Here is a 22,476-nt window from a genome sequence, read left to right as displayed (position 1 = left end):
GCTTTAGGAGGGACTGAATACAGGAAGAACAAGATCACTTACTGTTGGAACAGTTTGCCAAGGAAATGATGATCTGGCTCTGATATTAGAAACTCAGTGCTTCAACAAGCTGTCCCCTGCACTTTGGAAGATTTCAGCTGCCCCAGACTAGGCGGCCTGTGTGAGCCCCTCGGCAGGGAAGCTTCTTCACAGTCATCCATAGACAAACCATTTTCTTCCCATTTATGGCTGGCTGTCTAGGTATTTTTGTGTTATACACGTTTTAACTTTGGCTCATACCTATGAGGCTGGTAATTTATGGAGATATTCATTTATGTTTCCTTTTACCTACCCTGTCTCTATCCCCATTCCAGCTGATCGTTAGCCCCATGTCTCTTTGCCTCAGGAGATTTGTGGCAATGGGGAAACAGAAGGGCAATCACACTGACTTTCAGTGTTCTGGGTTTTCTAGGTTGTGAATCGCAGCAACACATCTGGTCAAGGGTTCCATCAGAGAGGTGGCCCTGTTTTCACATTTAGCCAACCCCAAGCTCATCATAAAGGTCAACCCTGCCTAACCTTTAAAATAATATCATGTGAGATCTTCCATACCAGTAACTTTATTGGAAATTTTACCCTCACGCCAGCATGTGATTACTATTAACGAGTTTACTTCCAAATCCTACCACTGCCTGTGGGAAGCTGTATCAGGAACCAACTTTGTCCAGCCCCCAACCTCATGTCATAATCAAATGGGATGGTTTGTGTTTTTCCTTCCTGGTCTGTAAACTACCCAAACAATGTCCTATTCATCTTTGTAGCCTCAGGACCCAGTGCTGGACATGTAGTAATTCTCCCAAAATACCTATTGAAAATAAAGTTAAAATAATCATATCAATGGGAGGACAAGGCAGGGGCATCCCAAGTAAATATTGGAAAATATTTTTAGTGAGAAGCTTTTGTCGTTGGAGGTGGGAGAGTGGAGGTGAAGGTACAGATGAAACAAGATTAGCCTTGGGTTGATCATTGCTGGGAAAGGGGACTACATTAGAGTAGTCTCTCTGCTTTTAAATAGATTCAAATATTTCCCTAACAAAAAGTAAAAAAAGCCCCAAAAGTCCATTTGTTTATAAACAGGCATGAGAAAGAAGTGCTAATGTTATAATGAAGATGTTCTGGAAAGCTTATTTTTTGCATTTTGTCACAATGGCCCTTAGTTGAGGAACAATGGCAGTGACTTCGATGTCTGCTGGGGAGAAACCGGGAAGAGGATGTCACACTGCAGTTAGTCAGCCCTCGAGATGGTGTCACAGGCTCCCTGGGATAAAACCTTCATTTAGCTGCAGAGGGAACAAGTGAGTATTAAAATGATCATTGTTACGTGCTATCCTTTGACTCAGATTTCATAAACAGATTCGTCTTTAATGATGGGATGAGTAAGGGATTATAGGATCTGATGGGATTGTCTGAAATGTCAGACCTGGAAATTTCCACTGCAGAGGGATGTCATGAGATTCAATACTGACATAGCCATTAAAAGTGATAAAGAACAGAACTATGTGGAAATTAAAAAAATAATAGGCTTGATATTTTTATGTGAAGAAAGGGGAAGGAAAATAAGTACACGCTGTACTTATTTGGGATGAGAGACACAATGATGGCATACAAAAGTTACAGTATTGGGACATTATGCTACAACGTGGATGAACCTTGAAAACAGACTAAATGGAAGAACCCAGTCACAAAAACCCCATATTGTGTAAATCCATTGATAAGAAATGTCTAGAATAAGCAAACCATAAGACAGAAAGTACATTAGTGGTTGCCTACACTGGGCATGGAAGAGAGGGAGAGGAATGCTAGGGTACATGGTCTCCTTTCGGGGCCATGAAAATGTTCTAAAGTTGTGGTGATGTTTGCACAATTCTGTAAACACTCTGAAAACCATTGAGTCATATACTTTATTTATTAATTTTTTTGAGCTGTACACCTTGTATGTCATGGGGTATAAATTAATCCTCAATGAAAGTGTTAAAAATGTTGGGGTTTTTGGGGCGCCTGGGTGGCTCAGTTGGTTAAGCGACTGCCTTCGGCTCAGGTCATGATCCTGGAGTCCCGGGATCGAGTCCCGCATCGGGCTCCCTGCTCGGCAGGGAGTCTGCTTCTCCCTCTGACCCTCCCCCCTCTCATGTGCTCTCTCTCTTCTCTCATCCTCTCTCAAATAAATCAATAAAATCTTTAAAAAAAAAAAAAATGTTGGGGTTTTGGGATAAAAGGTTTCTCTTTTTAAAATTGTCTTATTACATCATGATGTAATTCATTATGTTATCTTTTCCACAAACAATGCACAATTTATGGTCACTCATAGTGAAAATCTGGCAAGGATGCATCCCATTCACCAATGATAATGAATTTTTATTAAAAGAAAATCCCAGAGAAGGGGTTTCTGATAAACTTCAAAATCAAAGTTAAATTCAATTCGTTTTTCAGTGAGTGCTTGACAATTAAGCACCTAATGACAATGACATGGTGTTTGGTTTTCTAGGGGATGCCATCTTCTCTCTTTCCTCTGTTGCTTTGGCAAGGATGAGGTGGGCAAGGACAGTTCTCATACTAGTTAGTCCTCCAGAGTGGGTGAGCAATGGTCCCTAATCCCAAATGGGACTTACTGTGCCGCAGGTAAAGGAGTGCCCAGAGAAGTGTGGACATGTCAAAAGGAGCTACCAGAAGGCACTCTCACTGGTCACATTTGGAACTATTTGAGCATCAAAATAAATAATAGGAATGGATAATAAGCCATAGAGTGAAATAGGAATCTGTGAGCCCATACTGATAAAAATATATGAATGAATATATAGATTCTACCTTACAGTAAAATGCCAAGTAATACATGTAGAAGGAATAATGGAATTAGGAAAAGAACCATTTCGTAACCATCATAATAATTGATTTAGACAGGAAACATCAACAGATGCTAAAACTAGTGGGTAAGAATTTGATGGGAAATAAGCTGTTTACATAGTGTCAAAATATCTCTCAAGAAGATACTGACTAATTTGAATGGGGAAGAGAGCAACCACAGTGGAGAAATCTGACAATACCACTCTCCAAGTGATCAAAGTTAATACCACCAGAAATAGGACAAAAGATACCAAATGCCTCCTATAGGATGTACTGAGATGGTCCCAACCTCATGTCAGAGGTGATTCCTGCTGAGAATGCACAGGTAAATCTAAGGAAAACCAAACTGAGGGAGAGTCTATAAAATAAATGACCTGTGTTCTTCAAAATAGGTCAAGGTCATAAAAGACAAAAAGGACTGAGGGATTGTTCAAGTTTAAAGGAGACTAAAGAGATGTGATACTAAATGCAACCTGGACTCTGCATCACGTTAGAAAGAAAACAAACGATAGGGGTGCCTGAGTGGCTCGGTCAGTTAAGCAGCTGACTCTTGATTTCAGCTCAGGTCATGATCTCAGAGTCCTGGGATCGAGCCCCATGTCAGGCTCCATGCTCAGTGGGGAGTCTACTTGAGAGCTCTCTCTCCCTCTGCCCCTTCCCCTGCTCACTCTCTCTCTCAAATAAATAAATAAATCTTAAAAAAAAAAACCAAAAAGCAAAAAACAAACTAAGGGAACTATTGGCAAAATTGGAATAAGATCTGTAGATGAGATAACAGAACTGTGTCAGTGTTAATTTCCTGATTTTGATCATTGAAGTGTGGTTATATAAGAGAATGCCTTTAAAAAATATTTTTAAAGGATATACACATTAAAGTATTTAGAGGTAAGGGGTAAGATGTCTGCAACTTACTCTCAAATGCTTCAGCGACAGTTTATGCACACACACGCTTGCACACATGAGCACACGTGCACACCCACGTGCACACCCACGTGCACACCCACGCACATGTGCACATGTGTACACACACAGCATGCACACATATGCACACACCCACGTGCACACCCACGTGCACACCCATGCACATGTGCACATGTGTACACACAGCACGCACACACATGCACACCCACGTGCACACCCACACACATGTGCACACACACAGCACGCACACATGCACACCCACGTGCACACCCACACACATGTGCTCATGTGTACACACACAGCACGCACACACATGCACACCCACGTGCACACACCTGCACGCATGCATACACTTGCTCACACAAACACACACACAGAACAAGAAAGAGGTGAAGAGAGGAGAGAGAGAATATGATAAAGCAAATGCGGTAAAATGTTAACACGTAGAGAATCTAGGCAAAGGATATGGAGGGATTCCTTGTACTACATTTGCAACTTTCTGTAAGTCTAAAATCATGTCAAAATTAAAAGCTAAAAAATTGCCATGGGAATTAAATGTGATAACACAGATAAAGCTCATCAAGTGCTTAGCATAGTACCTGGCATGTAGGATATATTTTCTGCAAGACGGCAAATATTATAAACTTATCTGCTAATATGCAGTCTTCTGCTCTCTCCAGCCCATCTGCCCACTGTCCACAGAACACACCCTGTCTGTCTGTCCTGGATGCCCTGCTTTCTCGTGTCTCTCTTGGTCGTGCATCCTCTCGGCCAGGGTGAAACACATTTACTTTAGCTCCAGTTGCTTTCCCAAGAAACTTTATTGACTACTACTTATATGTACCTCTCCCTTTCCTGAATTCCTGCAGCCAAATGATTGATCTAAAAAGTAAGTGACAGCCCCTTTTTTGTCATATATGATTTTTCTCCTTATAAAAAGAAGAGTTATATTGTCCAACATTTTTTCCAGAAGAAGGTGGCTTGATTAGAAATATGCGTTCCAAATCACAGAACAATATGTATACAAATAATCCAACATGTAAGAAAAAAAAAAAGTGGATGTATACTTATAAAAGAGTATAGGAAAATGTACAGAGATGTAGAAATGGTCACTTTTGGAAGTGGGGTTGAGGGAGGAAAGGGGACACTTTAAAATTTTTATTTGTGTGTTTTAAGTTTTTTGTGTGTCTATAAAAACTTTGTTTTCTATATAATTTAGGAACAGTTCTAGGTGCTTGAGATACACCAATAAGCAAAAAACCTAGAAAGATCTCTGTCCTAATAGAGATGACATTCTCAAGGGAGAAGACAGACAATAAATACTAACATAATAAACATACCAATTATGTGGGATGTTAAAATTAAGTAAAAAGAACACTTAGAGCAGGGTAGGGAAGATCAGCAATACTGGGGGAGGTGAGACAGCTTTCAGTATTGAATTGGGGAGTCATTTAGGAGGTGGTATTTGAGGTAAGACTGAAGATCATAATGTGACCTCAAGCCTTCTGAGAGTTAATTCCTGAAATATGTGGGAAAGCAATTCCTGAAAATTTGAGAGATGGTATAATTGTTTCCTTGGTGAGTAAGCATCTTGCCTTGACGAGATTTCAAAATAAGTGTAAAAATATCTAAAAGAAACAAATATCAAAGTATTGTTATTTTTCAGATTAAAATCTGTGCATATTTACTATTTTAGGTATTGGTGATGATTAAGAGGAGGTGGTCTACACGAAACAGGTCGGCCTTGCAATTCTGGTTGATCTGGAATCATACTCCATTTATATGCAGTGTTAGAACATTTATAAGAATGTAGGTTCACAGGATTTAAATTTAATTCATTAGAAGAATTATTAAATTTTGTCAGTTAATTGGAGTGCTTAGAAAAGAAATTGAATAAACGTATACAGGTTATTTCAAGATGTTTATTTAACTACATTTGTAAATGGGACCAAAGAATCAAAAGCCTTTTGAAAGTGACCATTTAAGATTTGCTAGCCTTATAAATAGAATAATAAGCTTTGTAAGCCAGACTTCAATTTAAAGAAGAACTGATTCTCTGAATGTATAACTTTAATAAGTGTAATATTACCTATTTTCCTGTAGTACTGTAATTTACACTGACTGGTATGAAACTTGATACACAAAGGAAACTTGAAAAAGTAATGTATTCCCACTCTGCTTTCTCAGCTATAAAATAGTGTTTTTGGCATAATTTTATAAGTTCTAAATAACTTGTTAATATTTGCTATAAGTGATAACTGACAGAGATAAAGCCTTCTAGATGAGAATCTTAAAAGAAGACACCCACGGGGTGCCTGGGTGGCTCAGTCGGTTGAGCGTTCGGCTCAGGTCATGATCCCAGGGTCCTGGGATCGAGCCCCACATCGGGCTCCCTGCTCAGCGGGGAGTCGGCTCCTTCTCCCTCTGCTGCTCCCCCTGCTTGTACTCTCTCACTCTTTCTCTCTCTCTCTCTCTCTCTCTCTGTCAAATAAGTAGATAAAATCCTAAGAAAAAGAAAAGAAAAAAAGGCACCCTTACAAAACACGAAGAAATGATCAACTTATGAATTTTCTAGAACTTTTTTCCACCCTAAGAATCTCCTACAGTAGAACCCCTAAAGTTGGGTATGTATGTATGTATGTATGTATGTATTTATTTATTTATGTAATCGCTATACCCAATGTGGGGCTCAAACTCACAACCGGAGATCAAGAGTCCCATGCTCTACTGACTGAGCCAGCCAGGCGCCCCTAAAGTTGGGCTTTTGAAATGGCTTTACTGCCTGCTCACTACAAGGAACATTGCTTTTCAAAACCAAAGTAAAACTTTGAATAATTTGCTCTGGAGACAGAGATCACCCTGGCAATATAATTACTAAACAGTGGGTATATAGTGAGCTGCCTCTCACGTGGGCTGCTCTAGCTGGGGATGCCCAGGGTGACCATCAGCAGGGACAACAGGGTTTCCCTACGGATTGGCTCACCGTTCTCTTGAGCAGTACCAAGAAGGTCCACTGGCTTCACATCAGCATCTCCTTTTCCATAGAACGGACACTTTTTGTCCTACCTTTTAAAATCTTGAGAGAATTGTTACAAAAGAAAAAAAAAATGCATTACATCCTATTGATTCGTCCCCAAATGGCAAAAGAAAGATCACTGTTGTTGCAAAGTTGTTTGTCATTGTTACTTATTATTTTTTCCAAAACAAAAACAATAAAACAAATAGTCACATGCCCTGTATAAATTTGTTTTATTTAGCTGAGAACTTGACCTATGAATATCACAGAAATGCATATATATTCAATATGTAGTTGAACTGGTGAATTTTTAGTTGAATCTTAGTTGAATTTAGTTGAATTTCAATATTGAATTTTTAGCGTATACATGGGGCATGTCCCTTGCACATTACCACGTAGCCCAAATGAAAGTGCTGAGCTTAGGGCCTGGTATGTAGTAGGTCCTCTATTTGTGATAAATTTGAACATATTATTTCGCATTAAAAATAACATTTTAGAGTGGGAAGGAAAATCAGAGATTATCTTATGCAAGCTGGTTATTTTACAAATGAGAAAACTAGATTTCCAATTTCAAAACTGATGATTAGAGTAAGTACTTCTCAGGGTTCTGGTGAGGATACAAGGAGCTGATGCATGTGGAGTACTCAGCACAAAGCCTGGCACATGGCAAATACTCAGTAGGGATCAGATGGTAGTTATGTCAAGTGGGAACTCTTATTTGCTGACTAACTGTTGACATTGTGGTAGAAAAGAAAATGCGATTATAGGAGCAAAGGAGAGCGTGAAACCTAATATATTTGGCAAGAATTTTATGTGTGTCATAATTACATAGGTTTCTTATGAAGCTCCACTTAGTTTAACAACCAAAACTAAAAGGAGAAGGAGGTGGAGGAGGGGGGCAGGGGGAGGAGGATCAGCAGGGGGAGGATGGGGAGGGGGAGAGGGAGGAGAAGAAATCTGTCACATATAGAAATTCATCTAAAATGGGCACAGGAGGGCGCCTGGGTGGCTCAGTCGGTTAAGCGTCTGCCTTCAGCTCAGGTCATGATCTCAGGGTCCTGGGATCAAGCTCCCCGCTCAGTGGGGGGTCTGCTTCTCCCTCTCCGTCTGCCCCTTCCCCTTCTCACACTCTCTTGCTCTCTCTCTCTCAAATAAAAAAATAAAATCTTTAAAAAAAAATAAAATAAAATGGGCACAGGAACTTCTCTGAGTGGCTGTGTCCCTCTCCAGCATCATATCCCGAGATCATGGTTCACTTTTGAGATTCCCTGTGCCTTACCAGAGTCTCCTTCTGCCCCCCTATGATTTCCAAAGATGTACCCCACATGTTGTATAAGTATTTGAACTCCATGTGGGTGATGTAGGTGATTGCTCATTTGTTTAATATCCAAACCTTATTTATTTATTTATTTTTCAGGAATATTGTTAGATCAAGAAATTCTGGATTTGAGTAACATTGCTCTGGTAGGCAGAAGAATGTCCCCCAAAGATGTCCCAGATTAGCTGGGTGGGCCCAATGGAGTCACAAGGATCCTCATAAGAGGGAGGCATGCGGGTCACAGTCCTCAGAATCATCACCAGTATGATGGAAGCAGAGGTTGGAGGGACATCACTGCTGGAAAGAGCCCCAAGCCAAGGAATGCAGGCAGCCTCTAGAAGGCGGGAAAGCAGGAAAACACACTCTCCGCTAGAGCCTCCAGAAGGAAGGCCACCCTGCCAATAGCTTTACTTACCCGAGGAAGGCCCATTGTGGACTTCTGGCCTCCAAAACTCTTAAGATAATAAATGCATGCTGTTATCAACCACCAAGTTCATGGCAGTTTGCTTCAGCAGCAATAGGAGACTAATACAATTGTTATTTTGGATTACATTGGACCTTTTTGCTAAAGCATGCATTAGTTCTCACTGACCACCAACCGCTGCACAGCAACCTTATGATTTAGAAAACAGTTTTTTATTTTATTTTTTCAGTGAAAGAGCAAGCATTTTCATTACATTCTTCGGAAGTGTGAAGAACTGTTTAATCCAATTTTCAGAGGGTTTCCTATTTTTCTTGATAGAGAGAGGAGTGTATTTGTAACATAACTCTGTTCTGATTTGACATGGAAGGGTTTTTGCTATCCAAAAGTCTTTGATTGATTCCATACTTTACTGGTATGTCTTCATTAGTGAAAATCCTGTTTCATGGCCCGTGTTTGTGTTCTCCCCAAATCCATATGTTGAAATCCTAACCCCCAGTGTGATGTATTTAAGAGGTGGGGACTTTGGGTGGTTTAGGCCATGAGAGTGGAGCCCTGATGAGTGAGATTAGTGCCTTTCTACGGAGGGACGGGAGAGCGTGTTCTGGTCTCTGGCACTCTGACCCTGTCACGTGAGGCTACAAGAAACTGGCCGTCTGCAGGCCAGGACACAGGCTCTCTCCAGACACCAGATCTGCCAGCACCTTGATCGTTGACTCTAGCCTCCAGAACTGTGAGAAATACATTTCTGTCGTTTCAGCCAGTCGATGGTAATTTGTTATCGCAGCCCAAACAGACCGAGACATCACGTACTGCCCAAAGTCACAGAGTGAACGTGAAGTAGGACTTCGTTTCGCTGATAATGAATTACTTCTCTGAAATTAGCTCAGTTGCAATGGCTTTGATCTCTGCAGTATCAGTAATGATCTATCAATGTATGCATATGATAGTTACCTTTAAAGGACATATGAGAATTAATCATCATTATCACACTCTAACCAATGTTACAGAATAATGTTACGATTAACAGTTTGACTTTACATGAACTGCTAGGCTAGAAGGAATGGGGCCCTGGGAGCCCATCAGACACTTTGGTGAACGTTAGAAGACACCCCCTCTGGGTGGAAACTTTCCCGAGGGTGCAGGCCATGACAAGCCAGGGGGGGCATGGGCTAGATTTGAAGAGCTACCTCTTGGGCTGGGTGTAACTCACATAGCCACCTGCAGAAGCCCTGGGAAGGGGCCTTAGACGTCTTTCAAGAAAGGTTGTCATGGTGCATTAGGGAAAACAATGGCCTTGGCCTTATATAGATGGGGGTTGAATCCTTTCTCCATTATTTACTAATAAGGTGACCTGAGCAAGCTACATCAGTTCTCTGAACCTAAAATTGCTCATCTGTAAAATAAAGACAAAAATATTTATTTTGGGGCGCCTGGGTGGCTCAGTTGGTTAAGCGACTGCCTTCGACTCAGGTCATGATCCTGGAATCACAGGATCGAGTCCTGCATCGGGCTCCCTGCTCGGCAGGGAGTCTGCTTCTCCCTCTGACCCTCCCCCCTCTCATGCTCTCTCTCTCTCATTCTCTCTCTCAAATAAATAAATAAAATCTTTAAAAAAAAAATATTTATTTTGAATAATTGTTGTCAGAATGAGGAAGAAAGTATGGAGAGTGCCTGGCCCACGCTAGATGGTGGTCATTATCATGTAGTTTGCAACTTCTCATTTTGTAATTGAGGAATGGAGACGTCGAAAGGGCTGGGCCTCACCTAAGGCACATTAACACTTTTCCCCCATTTGACCCCCAGCCACTACCAAGGGTGACTTGAAGCATTAGGCAGGAAGTGAGTTTGGTGATTTTTTTTTTCCTAGGTGTGGGAAAAATATAACCATTTCAATGGGCTCTGGGCCTGAGATTTTACTTTCACACCAATTATTTACTTACAGCCCATTTTGGTGACTTTGAACATCAGACACTTAATTTTTAAAAAAGGAATTTATTTCCTATTTAGACTGTCATTAGCAATAGGGAACCACTCAAGTCTGCAATTTGGTGGGGGGGAATAAGAGCCTATGAATGGCTTAGTTACTTCATAAGAGGGAATGGAGAGGGGTCCCCAGGACCCCAGGGGACACGATGCTGTGTTTATACCAGGTGGGTGTCACTTGGTGGTCACGGTTTGACACTTTCAAGGTGTTATAGATGCTTCTGAAACCCTTGAAAGCTCTGAACTCAGTTGCCAGGAAAATTCACAAAAGCCTGCACTTGGACTCCTTGGAACACATCCATCTTGGTCAAGGTTAGCATCTTGATGAAGTCATTCCACTACTAGAGGCAAAAGTGAATTTGCTCTGCACACACCTGAAGCAGTGATCACGCTGAAGGCTGTGGCCGGGCTAATGTGGTTAGCAAGCACATCCCACGCGGTCCAGTGTGAATCAGCCCCAGGCACTCAGAGAATGAAATCTCTGGAGGGCAGGGATTTTTGTCTGTCTGTTCTCTGCTCTACTCCCAGCCCCTAGATCAATTTCAATACTCATTGAATGAATAAATGTAACAAGGCTCTCAGATATTTACCATATAATAAACTGTTGCCAGTCTTCCGTATGATTTATTTTTCAACGGTCAGCAGGACTTTATGGTAAACTTGATAGGACATTGACATTTCCAGTCGTTTTGAAACCCAGCTCTGCACTCTGCCACTGTCTCTTGGATCCATCTCCTATCACGTTAACTACCCCTTCCAGCCCTGTGCCATCTGCATATTTGATGAGTGACATCCGTCTGCTAAGCAGTACTGAGGCTGTGGGATGGGAATAGAGGGCTGGAAGGGACAGATGGGCCCAGCAGGGAATCATGAGCAATTAGAACAGAAAAGATGCCATGGAAACCTCCAGAAGCTCAGTGTCAAGCAAAGGTAAAGTAAGTCCAAATCGGGTGGTCATTTTAGATGGAACAAATTTAGGGGATGAGACAACTTTTACTTGGCATGAAGACAGGGGACCTGAGAAAGGATTCACCCCAGCAGGCATTGTAGGGATAGTAAATTAATAGAGTTTGGTACCTGTATGAGCAAGGGCTTTCCAGACAAACAGAATCAATAGGACATGTGTGTGCAAAGAGAGAGAAAGACAGGCAGAAGGAAAGAGAATTCTTTTTTTAAAGATTTTATTTTATTTATTAGAGAGCGCGAGCATGAGCAGGGGGAGAAGCAGAGGCAGAGGGAGAAGCAGGCTCCCCGCTCAGCAAGGAGCTCGATTTGGGGCTCGATCCCAGGACCCTGGGATCATGACCTGAGCCGAAGGCAGAAGCTTAACTGACTGAGCCACCCATGTGCCCCAGAGAATTTTTTTTTTTTTTTTAACTGGCTCACATGACTGTGCAGACTGGCAAGTCCAAAATTTGCAGGCTGGGCTGGCAGGCTGGAGATCCAGGGAAGAGTTGCAGTTTGAGTCCAGTGGCAGCTTGCTGGCAGAATTCCCAATCCCTTGAGGGAGGTCAGTCTTTATCCTAAGGCTTTCAACTGATTGGGTGAGGCCCACCCACATCCTGGAGGGCAATCTCTCTTACTCAAAGTCTACTGATTGAAATGTTAATCCCATTCAAAAAACACCTTCACAAAAACATCTAGAATAGTATTTGACAGAATATCTGGGTACAGTAGCCTAGCCAAGTTGGAACAGGTAATTAACCATCATAGTACTGCCTAAGGGAAACCCAACACAAAGCAACGGGGTTTATCTAACTCATGAATTAGGACAACATTCTAATCCCGCTGGGTATTCACATGCTTCCAGGCCCCTTTGTAATTCCATCCCTTATGCCTTCCCCTCACCGCTGACTCATCCTGAAATGCCCTTCTCCAAACCTGCTTCCTTCCCCAATGGAAAAAGTCTACTCATCTTTCCAAGTTCCGATCAAATGTCAACCCTGTGATACTTTCTTTAATACCACATCCCATGCAGGAGAACTAATTCCTTCCCTCAGTCCTCCATGCATGTACTGTCCTAGCATTTATCACACTGCATTCCAACTGCTTGACCATCCAGCAGCGGATTAGCAAAGTGGTTACAAGCATACACTTTGGTTCCAGACTTCCTCAACTGAATTCTGGACCTCAGCAAGTTACCCAATGTCTGGATACGTTAGTTTCTTCATCTATAAAATGGAAATAAAGTAGTACCAACAATCTGAACTTATAGTGAGGACCCGGTATATGTAGGACTTCTAGAACAGTGTCCAGTATGTAGTAACCACTAAAGAAAAAAAAAAGGCAGGGACGCCTGGGTGGCTCAGTTGGTTAAGCGTCTGCCTTTGGCTCGGGTCACGATCCCGGGGTCCTGGGATGGGGTCTCTCATCGGGCTCCTTGCTGAGCGGGGAGTCTGCTTCTCCCTCTCCCTCTGCCCCTCCCCCCCCCCCCCCCCGCTCCTGTGTTCTCTCTCTCTGTCTCTATAGCTTGCTCTCTCTCAAATAAATAAATAAAATCTTAAAAAAAAAAAAAGGAAAAAAGGCAGTTATTTTCATTCTTAGTGTTACTGTTCCTATCTGATGCCTATCCTGTGGAAGGATGAAATGTTTCTGGAGGACGGGAATGTTACCATATGCCTCTTTCCTCCCCCCTCTAATATTGTGTGGAACAGAGCAGGGGTCGACAGGCATTTACTGGAGTGTTCATCACCTTATATCTGTAGAGCTCTCTAATCACAGATACATATATTGATTCAAAGGTTGGCAACAATATTGCCCATTTAAACCTCATTACAACCTTGGGAGGTCTTATACCCCCATTTCACAGATGAGGAAAGTGAGAAGCAGACATTAAGTGAACTGTCCAGTGATCACACAGCTGGCAAGTGGCCGAGTCTCTAACTCCAAGGTCAGTGAGAGGGAAGGGCAGAGAGGCCAGAGTTCGGGAAAGCTTTCTTGCCTGGTCCAGGGACCGCCCTTCCTCCCTGCACTTCCTTCTCCTTACCTTCCAGAACACGGGCGCCCTGGACTGCAAAGCCTGCGCACGCAGGGAGGTCCCTGTTCCCACTGCAGAACTGACTCAGGAGAGGGTGTGAGCCGCAGAGGGCGATCAATACAGGATATCCTCAGCCGTGACTGTGGCCTCTTCGATTTTGGTCTTAATCTCCGGGAGTGGAAGTTGGCTGATTGCCACCACTACCAGGTTTGCGGCGTGCGCCGAGGCGCTGGCCACGCAGATCCAGAAGGACTCTTCGTACCGTTCCTCCACCACCACGAGGCGGAAGAGCTTCTCCTGGAAGTTGGCGATGCGCTCGGTGAGGTCGTGAAACTTGACCGCGGCCATGAAGCTGGTGATGGCCAGTGCCATGACTCCACCTGCAACCCAAACGTCACCCTCGTTCAGCGCTCCTCGGTACAGCTGTGCCGGCCCTCTGTGAGGTGGCATTTCTGTGGCACAGGCGACAAGCTTGCTTTGGGTTGAAAAATTTCTTAGGGTGACACAATGATTTTTTTTTTTTCCTTAAGTAAACTCTCCCCTCCTCCTCTACCTCAGGAGTCCAAGGCGCGGGGTCATGCACTCTACCGATGGAGCAGCCAGGCACCTGGGGATGACACACCTTTTCGTGTGCTTTTAAAAGCAGCGGATAATTCACACTGTGAGTGGGGAGAGGTGTGGGAGAGAGAGAGTAGGCTTCATCTCAGATCAACTGCATTCCCTTACCCAACACGGCGTATCCACGTTTGGGTACGTTCAGTCTCTCCATATCTGGGGGTTTGGATGGAGACCCTGAGGCCTCTGTGGGAGGATTAAGAACCCCTCGGTGTGCAGACTGGGGGTCCAACCCAGGGCTGGACTGTTCTCTCTTCTTTAATTATCCCTTTTCCACGCTTAAGGGTAAGAAGAGGAGGTAAGAGAAGGAGGAGAGGAAGTAGACGGGAACCTGGAAGGGTTCCAAACTTCACCTACTTCCCTACCTGTTGCTTCCGACCTCCACGTCTCTCTCTTCCTTTCTACTTTTCTACTGCTTGCTTTTAATATTTAAAAAACACATTTATCATGCTTTTTGCTTAGATTATTATGTCTTCATTAAAGAAAATTTGGACACCAGAGAAAATCACAAAGATGAAAATACAAATTCACTTTTATCCTAAAAGCCAGGTATAAATACTTTGAACGTTTTAATGTATTCTCTGTAACAGAATTGTATTCTGAAGCTCTTACCGTTTTCTGCTTGTTTTTTCCCCTTTACTTGAACATTTGTCTATATTGTTAAATATTCTGTTAAAGCACCACTTTGAACTGGTGCATAATATGTTCTTCAAGCAACACACCTACTTAATTTAATTAAGTTTAATTGGGTATGACTTTATTTCTGGATATCTAGATTGCAACTAAATTTTGGTATTACAAAGTGCTGCAGAACATATGAACACCTTTTTATAAACATCTCTGTGCTCTTTTCCAGTTATGGCCTTAGTATAAACCCCTATTTGGATTTGTTTAATTAAAAAATATTCATGTTTTCGGGGCTCATGAGTGGCTCAGTTGGTTGAGTCCCACTCTTGGTTTCGGCTCAGGTGGTGATCTCCAGGTCACGGGATCAAGACCCGCCTCAAGCTCCACGCTCAGTGGGAGGTTTGCTTCTGTCCCTCTCTCTCTTTGCCTCCCCACCCCGCTCACGCTCTCTCTCTCTAAATTAAATAAATCTTTAAAAAAATATTCATATTTTGGGGCGCCTGGGTGGCTCAGTCGTTAAGCGTCTGCCTTCGGCTCAGGTCATGATCCCAGGGTCCTGGGATCGAGCCCCATATCGGGCTCCCCGCTCCGCGGGAAGCCTGCTTCTCCCTCTCCCACTCCCCCTGCTTGTGTTCCCTCTCTCGCTGTGTCTCTCTCTATCAAATAAATAAATAAAAATCTTTAAAAAAAAAAATTCATATTTTTATGCCTTTTAACACTAAAGTTCTGTTGAACTGCCTTTTTAAAATAGTCTCATCAGTAGTGCTTGAGAACGCCATCTCTCTGATGTAGTAACTTGACAGAGATGAACATTTATTTAATCGTAGGACTGAGCACTTTTTACATGCCAGCCACTACGAGGATTCATGTGGATGGAAACAAGACACCTGCAGTCCAGATGGGGTAAGCTATGTATATAAGTAATTCTATAGGATGGTCACGGTCTGCAAACGCAGGCAAATGCGTAGTAACTGATCTACCGACATTACATTACAATACATGCTAAAACAACATTATCTGCTAGTGTACTTTATGGTCACCCTGTACAAAGCAAACGTAGTGATGGGTTATTGCCATCATGATCCTTGACCATTTGACCGAGGTTTTCTGAAACAGCCTCATTTCTGGGAATTTTATTATTTTTGCTACGTATGGCTTTTTAAGTGCATAACTAAATGTGCATTAATTTCACATAATTATTGTGTATCAATATACTCCCAAATCAACACACACTTTTGTTTTTTGTCTCAGAAAATAGGTCACGATCGTTATAAAGGATACCAGGATTAAAGAAAAGACAAAGGGCTTAGACTCAGTTGTACGTTGGTTGGAATCCCACCTCTGCCACTTACTGCTGTGTGGCCTTGGGTAAGGCTTTTAATTTCTCTGAGCTTCAGGATCTTCATCTGTAAATATGGGTCTAATGATACTGCCTCATAAGGAGGTTGTGAGGTTTAAATGAAAAGAGGCCTATAAAAGAGGCCAAATGCTCATCTCCTGTCATTTGGAAGGCTCCCTCCCACCCTCACAGCTGTGGCCCCACCTCTTCCCCTCTTCCTCTCTTCCCCCTGCCACCCCCAGCTCTCTTCTCTCTTCTCCTCTTACCCCCACCTCTCCTCTTTGCTCTAAGTCCTCAGCCACTCAGGCATGCCACCAATTTGGCTCTTTACTGTGACAGAGATTCTGCAACTTTCAGTAAAGAGGACATTCATGCCCATGAGGAAGGTTATAGATTAGAGAAGTGGAGGCTGAGGTGGGTGTTTTAATTCCTGCACACCTTCTACCTACCTACTTGGAACTCAGCCTGGTCATGGCAGTGGACGTGAATTTCTCTCCCTGGGGGCCTTCCTTACCTGCCAGGACATTCCATAGGCAGATGCCCCCGGGGCCGTTGACTGCCCTATATGGAACCTGGATCATGTTGAGAATGGCAAAGCCCATGCTGACCAGAGCCAGGGCCAAAGCCAAGAAGAGGAGCAGCAGAATTGTCACGTGGAGGCCTGCATTGAGTTCCTTCACCAGGTGTGGGAAGACTGGGAAGAGAAGACACAGCCAATATTTCAGTGTCAGAGGTGGGCTCAAGTTCATACAGTCCAGGCCTGCTTACCCCAGAAGCTTTAATAGAGGGGAGAGAGGGCAAGGCAGCAAGGGCTGGGTTTTCAAAAAGCAGGAGACTTCTCAGGTGGCCAATAATCCTCTCTTTCTGGCAGTGGATGCAAAATCGGAATGTGCCCTAGCTGGCAATTTAAGTTGCACTGACTTCAAAGCCCCAGGATCTGGTGTGAGCTGATGCACACGAGCCCTAGACGGTGGCTCTTTAGCAAAGGAGGTTGGCAAGAGAGTCAGCCAAAGAGGGCCGATTGAAAAGCTTTAATCTGGGTCAGAGAGAAATCAGAGAGGTAGAAGAGGTTTCAGGTACATCTGTGAAGAGTGTAGAAAGGCATAGCAGAGTGAAGCCTAGACCTGACATCCAAAGATCTGGGTTCAAATCCCAGTTTTGCTCATTTGCCACAAGTATAAAATAGGATCCTCTAATCCCTGCCTCCCCTACCCATCTTACCAGATTGTTGAGTGGATCAAGTGAAGTGCACAGGAATAATAATAGCACTTAATAAGCACTGATAGGAAGCTAGGAGCATCATCTTGGATCCCTCATAATGACTTGGCAAGGTAGTCATTTTTCCCCATGTATGATGGACCCTTACTTCTCATGTGCACTGTATTCTATTAGAGTATTAATTTTCCATATTAATGTGGCAGGATAATTTGGTGAGATATTAATTTGTATCTGTTTTCTCTATATTGGCCACCACACAGTAGCCATGAAGAGTAAATGATACAGTATGGCAGATATTGCCTGGGAAAGACTGAGTTCTCAAAATGGCGGCCAGGGCTGTTGCGGTTCTATTGTTACTCTCTGACTTAGGAAAAGTCACGTGACTCCTCAGAGCCTCAGTTTTCTCATCAGTATAATGGGGTAGCAATAGCTGCCTACGAATGGAGGGTAATCAACATTTACTGAGTACAGTCATATCAAGAGCCAAATCCTTTACATCATTATTTTATTCAGTGCTTCTGACAAGGATATAAGGTAGATTTTATTAAACCCATTTCAGCATAGGCTTGGACATTAAGTCCCTTATCTTTCGGCAAGGTGACTCTGAATTCTATATAGGATTATAGTCCTAGATACCATATGATATATGGAGTTTAGAGCACTGTTTTCAGAAATTACACTGAGGAATTAAAAATGACGGAAGCTAAAGAAAGCTAAAGAATGCCCAAGCATACCCCTTCCTCTGCAGCTACTCCGGGGTTTCTACTGAGCACCTCCTGGTCAAATCAGGGTCCACTTTGTGAGTCCAAACTCCCTGCTTCGTCCTTTGATGTCAGGACCAGCCCCTCCTTGTCTCTGCCCCCCGCCCCCCTGGGGAGCCAGGACTCAAAGCTTTCCTGGTTCCCCTCACTCTCCTGAACGCTTTTCCCCTCTGGCTCTTTGCTGGCTCACCTGCCTCCCTGCAGTCACAGAAGGTTGGCACCTCCCAAGCTTGAGAACTAGAATTTTGGTCCTTCCCCCTTTAAAATCCTTTCCATTGAGAAGTTTCCAGACACTCCATATTTACATCCTAGTTCTAATCTAACTTTCTTTCCAGTTTTGCATTTCCATTTGTATTTATCTCCATGTGGTTATCTTGTCGGCATCAGAAACTTTACCCTGAGCTTCTATCCAAGGGATTTTTCTTTGCAAGGCTTCTCTTTAACCATTGCGTCTCTCCTTTCTTAGTGTCCCTTAGGTTTTTTTTTTTTTTCTTTCCAAACTTTCAGCCCTGTGTGAGAGAACACTGTGATAGATGCAAGTCTGTCCCTAACCTGCAGCAGTGCAAAACCAGCCGACACAGCCTGGCTCAGCTCCAGTGAAAGTGTTCAGAGAGAATCACACCCAAGGCTCTGTGAATGGAAGTTTATATACCTTCCCTGGGGACACCCCAGGGCAGCCGGGAACTAAACATTCTTGAACATTGCCCTACCCAGAGCTGATATTAAAACATCCTTTATGATTGTCACACGGTTCTGGTGCTTCAGAGAGCAGACTGGGTTAGATGAACCCCCGGGGGCTGTTTCCTGTGGGGCATCCCTCTGGGAAGTTAGAGGAGAGAAAGGGACATTTATTGAGTTCCTCCAGTGGGCAAACAGAAAGTGCTCCTTTCACTCTGGCTTCTGGCAGAGGGAGTTTACATTTCTGTGAGCTGGGATGGCAGGGGTTTAATTGACCCTGCTGTGGAAGGGCTCAGTCTTTGTTCTTCTCGGGACTCCTTCTACTGCAAAGCTGGTGTCTGCTTCAGCTCCTTCTCCAGAACCAGTGTCTGTGCTTGGGGATTCTAAATTATGCTAGACCTACCAACTGCCACCTCACATCCTCTATTATCTGTTGAACCATGCCCTCCCTGCCATCCCCCACAAAAAAGAGGGGGTGAGGTCCCAATCTCCAGCATTTCAGAATATGACCTTACTTGGAAATAGGGTCTTTACAGAGCTAATTAAGATGAGGTTGTTAAGATGGGCCCTAATCCAATGTGATTGGTGTTCTGATAAAAGGGGAAATTTGGACACAGAAACACTTGGAGGGAAGACCATGTGAAGAGACACGGGGAGGATGCCATGTGAAGACCAGATGACATGGCCACAAGCCAAGAACACCTGGGGCTACCAGGAGCTGGAAGAGGCTAGGAAGGCTCCTTCTCCCATTGGTTCGAGAGGGAGCATGGCTTTGTCGACAAGCTGATTTCTGAATTCGAGCCTCCAGAACTATGAGAATATGTTTCTATTGTTTAAGTCACTCAGTTTGTGGTAGTACTTGGTTACAGCAGCTCCAGGCAACCACTCAGTCATTTCTAGTGGGATCTGTCCACCCTGGATCCTCCCACCCCTGAGAATCCCCATTCACCCACCACCTCCCCATGACCCTTTGCTGAACTCCAGGAGAACAGTAAGGACTACTAGGGGGATGCCTGGCTTTGGGAAAGTTGCCACTCACAACTTCCAGAAGGAGCAATATGGTGGAAAGTAGGAACTATGGGGTCAGGCTAACCTGGGTTGGGGTCTGGCTCCAGCATTCAGGGCTCTGTGACCTTCAGCAAGCTGCTTAACCTCTCCGAGCCTTAGTTTTCTCCTGACAGGGTTGTGGAGGATTAGTGTAGCATAAGTCACAAGTTTGGTGCCTTGCATGGGAACATCCAGGGCAAATGAATTTAAAAGTACTTTATTGCTATTCATTCAACCAATGTTTTTGAGTGCCGGTGTTTTAATGCACTCTTCTGGGGGCTTGAGATCATCAATGAATAAAACAAGATCCTTGCCCTCATGGCAACACATTCTATAGGGGTGGAGACAGATAATAAATAATAAACATAAGAGATAAATTATCTAGTATGTAAGAAGGCAGTTATCATGGTCACATGATACATCATGCTATATAATTACCAGTGGCTATTTTTATTATATTCCCTAAGCACTGTCTTATTAAAGTCTCTGGAGTCCTGTTGCTATTGATTGTCACTCCCCTGTTCAAGCTTGGGAACTTCCTTTATGAGGTCTTTCATTTCAATTAATAATGACTATTTAAAAATTGTGCCTTTTCTCCCTCAATTGTGTACGTGTGTGTGTGGTTTTGAAAGAATCCCAAACTTCCAAAAATTGTAAGAATGGTACAAAAGCATTTGTTTTTTTCTCCTGAACCATTTGCAGGTAAATTGTCCCCGCATCCTTGAGTACGTTAGGTTCTATTTCATTCAAAAAGAGATTTCCTTGCAGAACCACAGTACCCAAATCATTGAGTCAATGCTGGTACAAGCCTGCCACTTAATCCTGACACCCCATTCAAGTTCCACCAATTGTCTCACCAAGTGACGTCTTTTAGAGCAAACAGACCCAATTCAGAATCCCCTCGTGTGTGTAGTTGCCATGGTCTCCTTCGGATGACCTTTATTTTTATTTCTTTATGTGTGTGTGTTTTCCGTTTGTGTGTTGGTGTGTGTGTAATGTTTTTAATAGAGCTATTTTTCCAGTATCCCTGGCCCAGTATAATTGCTGGGTAAATATAAATATTCCCAGAGACTTTTTTTCCTGATTATCCAAAACAAATATGCATTTCTTTTATTAGTATAAGTGATGCCAATTCATATTATTATATTTGTCAATGGCTTTAGCTTTCTGTCTTTATGCATATAATAAGATACTTAACCCTGGGCAGGATTCTAAAAACTACAATTCTGAAATATAGAAATCAAATGAGTAAAATTCCTTATCCCCTTGCATTGCATTATGTTGATGAATTATGGTTGTGTAGGACACTGTTCTCACGAGCGATCCAACTGATTCTAAAGGCTTGCAGAATATTGACTTCTTTGCTTTGTTTTTTAATTCCCAGAAGATCCTTCAGAAGCTGGGCTTGTATTTCTGCTCTGTTTACACGGGCAGCAGCTCTGAGGGGAGACTAGATGCCAGCTGATGACAGCGGCTGCTCACGTTCATGGAGAGCTGCCAGTGTCTTGCCCCAGATCTCCCCTCCAGGGATCGCCCAACTTGGGCTCTCAACCCAAGTAGTCTGATTCCAGAGCCCGGGCTCACAGCCCCTTTGCCTGTTCTCAGACTATGGAGCTTTTATATAAACAGAAGTGGAAGCGCGCTGGGCTGGCTGATAATACCCCAGTCACGTGGCATGGGTCCGAAGTCTGGCTCTGCTGTTTCCTGGCTGGGGGACCTCAGGCAAGTTATATAACCTCTCCAAGTCTCAGTGTTGTCCTCTGCAAAATGGGAACGTTTAAGAATTCCTTCTTCATAAATTTGTTATAAGGTTTAAAAGAGAGAAGCCATGTAAAGCATTTAGCAGAATGTCTGATACATATATCAGTATTTTAATAGTTACTTCTAATAGAGGTAAACTACAGAAGTATACAAATCTCTATTTTTAATATTTCTATAAGCCTCTACAGAAAAAAAATTTTCTTTTGGTGGTCATCATGTCTTAGATTGAGGCAGAAGTCAAATCCCACAGTTAGAGATAAGCACCCTTACAAATTAAAAAAAAAAAAAGTGTTCTACAGCAGCTTGCGTGCCTGGAATATACTCACTCGTGAACTGGGACTGGCGGCCCCCAAGCCCGCACTGTCGAACTTTACATCCTCGGAAGAGCCCGTAGTAAATATCGCCAATGAACTTGACCAGCTCTGGATCAGTGGCGTTGACCAGGTCCACTCCAGTCTGACAAAGGATTTTCCCACTCAGCCAGTGGGGCGCTGCCAGGGCAATGATGATCAGGATAAAGGAGGAGAAGCTGAGTAAAGATGATAGCCCATACCACACCTTTTTGAACCATCCAGGCATTCTAGTGGGTGCAGGTCATCCTGCAGGTGGCCGGCATTCCCTGGACACTCTGCAATCCCCTGCTCCAGGGTTAGCTCTTCCAAATACAGCATTTCAGGATTTCCAGTGCATCTTCTGGTCCTCCCTCAATGCCTGCCTCCACAGCCCGTGTTTACTACAAGCACGTCCGGAAGTCTTTACAGAGACCGCCTTCACCTGACTCAAGTGTAGAGGAGTGTGTTACTGAAGGAAGTAACCGTATATCTCCCACTAGACTACTGTTTCAGCAGAGGGTTTAATTGTTCCTTTCAGGTATTTAAATTACCCTGGAGTGGACCTCTTGATGGCCAGGA

At 43.3% G+C, this 22,476-nt stretch overlaps 1 protein-coding gene and 2 long non-coding RNA genes across 4 annotated transcripts in view; 2 read left to right on the top strand and 1 right to left on the bottom strand.

Moving 5' to 3' along the window:
* Window positions 1–1,224, top strand: part of LOC144381327 (uncharacterized) — a 15,625-nt gene extending 14,401 nt beyond the window's left edge. Inside the window, exon 3 of the long non-coding RNA XR_013446294.1 lies at window positions 1,197–1,224. This is a non-coding gene — a long non-coding RNA (uncharacterized LOC144381327). The remainder of the gene's footprint in view (window positions 1–1,196) is intronic.
* Window positions 1,220–16,124, top strand: LOC118522797 (uncharacterized). Of its 2 annotated transcripts, XR_004910788.2 has the most exons (5): window positions 1,220–1,334; window positions 5,498–5,538; window positions 14,078–14,180; window positions 15,589–15,664; window positions 16,013–16,124. It is a non-coding gene; the product is annotated as an uncharacterized LOC118522797 (long non-coding RNA). The 2 variants fall into 2 exon arrangements; XR_013446293.1 differs by lacking the exon at window positions 15,589–15,664 and having other exon boundaries at window positions 16,013–16,109.
* Window positions 13,009–22,476, bottom strand: CLRN2 (clarin 2). Its single transcript, XM_036072075.2, has 3 exons — window positions 21,892–22,476; window positions 16,615–16,794; window positions 13,009–13,899 (listed from the first exon to the last, which is right to left on the bottom strand). The coding sequence occupies exons 1-3, from the start codon at window positions 22,142–22,144 to the stop codon at window positions 13,634–13,636; spliced, it is 699 nt and encodes a 232-aa protein (XP_035927968.1). The 5' UTR covers window positions 22,145–22,476; the 3' UTR covers window positions 13,009–13,633.

Source organism: Halichoerus grypus, chromosome 3 (assembly GCF_964656455.1).
Source record: "Halichoerus grypus chromosome 3, mHalGry1.hap1.1, whole genome shotgun sequence".
Taxonomy (NCBI): Eukaryota; Metazoa; Chordata; class Mammalia; order Carnivora; family Phocidae; genus Halichoerus; species Halichoerus grypus.
The sequence above is the reverse complement of the archived record's forward strand: the minus strand, read 5'-3'. Positions and strand labels throughout refer to the sequence as shown.